Source organism: Mirounga leonina, unplaced genomic scaffold, assembly GCF_011800145.1.
Source record: "Mirounga leonina isolate KUSES-001 unplaced genomic scaffold, KU_Mleo_1.0 Mir_224, whole genome shotgun sequence".
Taxonomy (NCBI): Eukaryota; Metazoa; Chordata; class Mammalia; order Carnivora; family Phocidae; genus Mirounga; species Mirounga leonina.
Window position 1 is genome coordinate 7,171,598 of NW_023270615.1, and position 6,637 is coordinate 7,178,234.

The 6,637-nt window shown below is 40.5% G+C and overlaps 1 protein-coding gene across 1 annotated transcript in view; it reads left to right on the plus strand.

Moving 5' to 3' along the window:
* The first annotated feature begins 772 nt into the window (after positions 1-772).
* Positions 773-6,637, plus strand: part of CUNH9orf57 (chromosome unknown C9orf57 homolog) — a 6,251-nt gene continuing 386 nt past the window's right edge. Inside the window, exons 1-2 of the mRNA XM_035028967.1 lie at positions 773-849; positions 2,699-2,814. Coding sequence (XP_034884858.1) covers positions 773-849; positions 2,699-2,814 — 193 coding nt within the window. The remainder of the gene's footprint in view (positions 850-2,698; positions 2,815-6,637) is intronic.

Sequence of the window (6,637 nt, forward strand, 5' to 3'; positions counted from 1 at the left end):
AAAAAATAAAATAATAAATAAAATAATAAAATAAATAAATAAAATCTTTTAAAAAATAAAATCAAATAAAAACTAAAAGCTCACCATCATCATGATTTTATAATATATATTTAAATAACTAGATATGATCTACAATATACCTTTAAATAATTATATATAAAAAAATCTTTTGGATGTTTCCTGTTAATAAATAAAGTCATAGAATAGTATAGTTCAGAATTAATCATGTAAAGAAACTATTCATTTTACTTAACACCCGAAGCTTTAAATTTAGTTGTCAAATTGGAATATATCATGTTATATAAATGTTAATAAAACCAACAGTTTTCAGATAAAAAGACACTGGAAGAAAGGAAACAGGATCTGAGAAATATTTATAAATACTTAGGCAATTGAACAGATATAGACAACAAAAAAGCCTAAAAATTAAGGTATCATCTTCAGCCATAAAGAATGCCAGAGCCAAGGTTTTAGGAAGAAGGTTATGGATACTAGGTGTGGGATCAGGAGGAGGAAGGGCCCTCTGAGATGGAGGGAAAGAAGCTAGAGCAGATCTCCCCCAGGAAAACAGTACATTGGCCTCAGGCAAGGCAGAGAAAGAGCTAGCCTCCTCCGAGCTCTCCACCTTGGAGGGACCACTGGCACCAAAGGTCCAAACCATGCAGTGGATCTCTAAGGGCAAGTGGTGAGATTGAGAAGCCATAAGTGCAGGAGGAAAACTATCTTGGACACATCTTAAAGAACTAAGCAGCCCCAGTATTCTGGGCAGGCAATGGACCCAGAATCTAGTAAGAATCAAAATATCCAGAAAGAAAAGGACAAGATCAGGAGGTTTGGGATACAAAAAAGGTAGGCAGCTCTAGGACACGGTGTGCTTGCTTAGAACAAGGGCCTTAGATTGCAATAGACCTTTTTAAACTCCTGTCTCTGCGACTCGCACAAGCTACTTAAAATCTTGAGGCTTAGTTTTCTTTTATGTGAAATGTGAGCAATGATAATACCTGCCTGGAGGTTTCCTGTGAGAAATGACTGAGCTAATGCGTGCCAATTGCCAAGCAGAGTCCTTGGCATATGCTTAGTTCTTAAAAACAAGTATTTGTTGATGGATTGTTGATTATGGATTGAAAGTCAGAGAGAGAACCAACGGGAAATTTCCAAAGTATCTTGAGAGGAGGTTGGACTTGTAGAGAACAGTCAACAGAGGTTAATTATCAGCCATTATCAGCCTCATCAGCCAGACTATTTTCTCTTAAAAGTGATATTTTCTAACCCTGAATATGGCAGACGGAGATGGAAAATACAACGTGCAAAATGTCTAGTAAACTCTTCTTTTGGGTTGTCAATGAATAGCAGCAACATGGCAATGGTCTTCCTATGTTAAAAGATGGGAACTATGAACAATGAGACAGATTTGGTCTAAGTTTCAGAAGAATCTTTGAACAATCTGAGGTGTTTTTAATGGGGACGAGTCACTAGTCAAGGCTCCCTGCAGAAGTTGGTATAAAGGAGATTTCTGAATTCAGGGGAACTAGTGGTTCTCAAACACTGGTCCAGATCACACGCCCTCAGCCGTTTCTGCATATCTGAAATACACATTTCTGAGCCCCACCTCCTACAGATTCTAACTCAGGTCTGTAGAGCCTCTGGGAATCTGTGTTTATTTTATTTTAACTGTTTATATAAATGGGATGCATGGTCAAATTTGGAAACCAATCTTCTAGATAATGGCTTCCAATCTTACCTATGTTGACTAAGTTCAAGAATCTCGGGCTAGGGCGCCTGGGTGGCTCAGTTGGTTAAGCGACTGCCTTCGGCTCAGGTCATGATCCTGGAGTCCTGGGATCGAGTCCCGCATCGGGCTCCCTGCTCCGCGGGAAGCCTGCTTCTCCCTCTGGCCCTCCCCCCCTCATGTGCTTGCTCTCTCTCATTCTCTCTGTCTCAAATAAATAAATAAAATCTTAAAAAAAAAAAAAAAGAATCTCGGGCTATTTCTATGTAACCAAAATGAATAACATTTTAAACATTAAATTTAAGTGCTGAAGATAACCAATATATAAACATTAATCAGGCAATAAATAGTCACAGAGAACTACTATATATATTTTTTTAAGATTTTATTTATTTATTTGACAGAGAGAGACACAGCGAGACATGGAACACAAGCAGGGGGAGTGGGAGAGGGAGAAGCAGGCCTCCCGCTGAGCAGGGAGCCCGATGCGGGGCTCGATCCCAATCAGGACCTGAGCCGAAGGCAGACACTTAATGACTGAGCCACCCAGGCACCCCGAGAACCTACTATATATAATGTACTGTCTTAGACATTGAAGTGATGGCCTAATAGTGAATGGATGAAATTAAATTTTCTGCCTAAATAACTGGTTTGATTTAATGAGGCACTGAGGAACTCAGTAAGTTTTTACCAGCTAAATTTTTCAGACCACCTGGCTTCATATCTAATTAGTATCTGTTCTGGGGGCTTCTAGTTCATGAATGTAGCATATGCTTTGACATTGCCCCCATTTTCAAAATAAAAATAATTTTAATTTATATGAGTTTTTAGAATTAATTTTTTAAATATTGCTTACCTTTTTAAGTTGAAAATCACTATTATCACTATTTTTTCTCTCTCTCTTGCTTGCTGGTCTCACTTCTATTTTCCCCTTATTTTTTTTTTTCTCCTATACTTTGGAGATGTTAGAGGTATGACTTGTAGATTATGCAACCTCTCAATGCCCTTCCATGGATGTCTTTTGGATTTGGGAACCTGCAGAACAAAACCTGGTCAGTATTGCATGAAACAGACTCACCTAAGAGGTAAGTCTTGACACTTACAAAAAAAATTATTGAAAATCAGTATAGGAAAAATCCCTACATAAAAGCAAACATTCACTGAACATTTACTACATGCCAAATGTCATACTAAGGGCTTTACCTGGGTTACATTATGCCAACAAAATAATGATATGAGCTGGATCTTGTCACTATCACCATTTTATTTTTTTTTTAAGATTTTATTTATTTATTTATTTATTTATTTATTTATTTATTTATTTGAGAGAAAGAGAGAGCATGAGTGGGGAGGAGCAGAGGGAGAGGGACAAGCAGACTCCACGCTACCGAGCACAGAGCCCAACATGGGGCACGATCTCACAACCCTGAGATCATGACCTGAGCCAAAACCAGGAGTCAGATGCCCAACTGACTGAGCCACCCAGGCGCCCCAAGGATCTTGTCACTATCCCCATTTTAAAGATGAGAAATCTGAGGCATAGGGAGATTAAAAAATGTGCATGATGTTACACAGTGGGTAAGTGTTGGAGCCAGTATTCAAATGCACGAACTTTGATTCCAGAGTGTAGGCTCCTAGTGAATGTATATACTGCCTCATGGACACCACGCCCAGGAAGCCAGCCTTGCCTGCATGGGTTAAAGAGTAAAAGCAAATATCCGAATGATGAAAACCTTAAAAGAAAATGCTGAAGAAGATACCTGAAGTTTGAAAGAGAGAGGCCTCTTGAACATCCAAAAGACAGAGGTTGTAAAGGATATGACACATAAATTTGAATACTTCAATATTTTAAAATTTATAAAATGAATGACAACCCCAAAATTTAAAAGATAAAGAATAAGCTGGATGAAAATAGTTGAAATACAAATAACAGAAGAAAATATATAATACCTATCCAGAGTAAAGAACTTCCAAAAACAATTTTTAAAAAGACCCAACAATCAGGGCGGGGGGAACAAAAAAGTTTGCTAAAGGAAATGTAGGGACAGTTTTCAGAAGAAGAAATATAAACATGACCTAAAAATATAAAAATATAAATAGCTGCTCAACCCATCAGTAAATATCAAAGAAATGCAAAATTACAGAAATAATATATTTTTTGACCCATCAGATGATAAAAATTATGAAAGCTTTATTATGTCATGGGTTAGTGACAGTATGGGGAAATGAGAACTCTCATACATTTCCAGTGACAATTTAGATTAGTTTAGCATTTCTTTTAAAGATTTATTTATTTATTTGTGAGAGAGCACGCACACATCAGCAAGGAAAGGGACAGAAGGAGAGGGAGAAAGAGAATCCTCAAGCAGACTCTCTGCTGAGCACAGAGCCTAAAGCGGGGCTCCATCTTATGACCCTGAGATCATGACCTGAGTTGAAACCAAGAGTCAGACGCTCAACTGCTTAAACCACCCGGGTGCCCCTAGTTCAGCATTTTTTTTGGACAATTTGGGAATTTCCATTAAACTTTTAAATGAACACAGCCTCCTACAAAGCAATTCGATTTCTCAGTGTCTACTGCAGGGAAATGCTTTACACGTGACACAAAAAAGCACGTTCTCAAAGTTATCCCTGGGGTATTATATTTAATAATAAAGTAATGGAAATGACCTAAATGATCGTCTACAGGAGAGTGTTACTTAAACTATGATGTATATTCAGGCCATGGAATGCTATGCAACTAGATCCCTTTGTTAACATTGGGAAAAAATCTCTAAAATATTGTTGAGCAGAAGAAAAGTCAGTTGCCAAACAGTACCAATGGGCATACCAATTATGAATAAAAACCTCCATGAAGCAAAACTCTAAATTCCTCTATGGAATTGGAAGGAGAGAACAAAAGTTAGAGCAGATCAAAGTTAGTTGGGAGAGAAGAAGAGAACTTGAGGGTCCTATGGGATGGGTTTTGATATTAAGAGGGTTATTTGAGCTTTTTCAGCCTGTCTAGCCTGAGTCCTTTCTCTACGCCCCACGTTCCCTCGGGCTCACACCTCTGCCAGTCAGAGCCCCTTCCTTGTGGAAAGGGAAAGGGGTCAAGGCCCCCTGGAGCCATGAGATGCTGGTTCAGAGTGATTGCTCTTCTCTTCCTAAACACGGACAGATTGTTATCAAGGGACTAAGTACCAAGGGACTCTGCACAGGAGGAAGAGTCTGGGAGCTGACGTGTCAGAATACTGACCATAGTTCTTGGTGCATCAAGGACCTGGTTTGACTGCAGGGCTGTGGGCAGAGCTATTTCCTAACTTGGAAATTTTGTGGTAAAACAAATAGAAATGGAACTTAACACTTTTGATGGCTTTATGAATAGGGTTTCTCATCTTTGATGCTATGACACTTTAGCAGGCTAATTTTTTGTTATGCAGGGCTGGTTTATGTATTGTAGGATGTTTAGCACATCGCTGGCCTCTACTCACTACATACCTGTAGTATCTTCCAAGTTGTAACAACAAAAATGTTTCTGGCTGTTATCTAACATCCTGGGGGTGGGAGGCAAAACTGCCCCCAAGTTGAGGGACTACTGTTCTCCCAAGTTTCCAACCATCATATGTTTTGCTGCCTTTGGGGAACTGTTCCTCTGTGTTCTGCCTCCAGACCAGTGAAGCTGGGGATGCTAGGATTAGAGGATGGTACTGTCACTTATTTTGCACGTGTGTGTATTTTTCATATTTTCTGCAGTGAGCATGCATTCCTTCTGTAATCAGGGGGAAAATTAACTGAGGTCAAGGACCCTCGTCCATTTCTGAGAAGCACTTACACATCTAAATGATCCCTTCTGTAGCTTCAGCCCTCTGAGTAACTCATGACCTGGGTTATGCTGGGGAATGAGAATGAGAACTTCCCAACAGCTAATGCTTCAGAAAGTCTCACACAGTCAGTAGCAACTGCCTGGCTTTTATCATCTAAGTTTGAAAGCTATTTTGTTTTGAAATTTCAAAGCTTTTACTGCAGCGTACCCATCTAGAATACACTTAGGTGGGAGTTCTTAAGGGCAAAATGTATCCTGATAAACCTAGGATTTTTTGCTTTGCCTTTTTTTTTTTAACCTGTTAGTTACTTGAAGCATCTGAAGCCAGGTAGGCTGGACCTCGCACTCTTCTTCTTCTTCTTCTTCTTCTTCTTCCTCTTCCTCTTCCTCTTCCTCCTCCTCCTCCTCCTCTTCCTCTTCCTCTTCCCCTTCCCCTTCTCCTTCTTCCTCTCCCTCTCCCTCTCCCTCTCCTTCCTCTTCCCCTTCCCCTTCCCCTCCTCCTCCTCCTTCTTCCTCTTCCTCTTCCTCCTCTTCCTCTTCCTCTTCCTCCTCTTCCTCTTCCTCTTCCTCCTCTTCCTCTTCCTCTTCTCCTTCTCCTTCTCTCCTTCTCCTTCTCCTTCTCTCCTTCTCCCCTTCTCCTTCTCCTTCTCCTCCTTCTCTCCTTCTCTCCTCCTCCTCCTCCTCCTCCTCCTCCTTCTTCTTCTTCCTCTTCCTCTTCCTCTTCTTCCTCTTCCTCTTCCTCCTCTTCCTCTTCCTCTTCCTCCTCCTCCTCCTCTTCCTCCTCTTCCTCTTCCTCTTCCTCCTCTTCCTCTTCCTCTTCTCCTTCTCCTTCTCCTTCTCTCCTTCTCCTTCTCTCCTTCTCCTTCTCCTTCTTCTTCTTCTCCTTCTTCTCCTTCTCCTTCTCCTTCTCCTTCTTCTCCTTCTCCTCCTTCTCCTCCTTCTTCTTCTTCTTCTCCTTCTCCTTCTTCTCCTTCTTCTCCTTCTTCTCCTTCTCCTTCTTCTCCTTCTCCTCCTTCTCCTTCTCCTTCTCTCCTTCTCTCCTTCTCCTTCTCTCCTTCTCCTTCTCCTTCTCTCCTTCTCCTTCTCTCCTTCTCCTTCTCCTT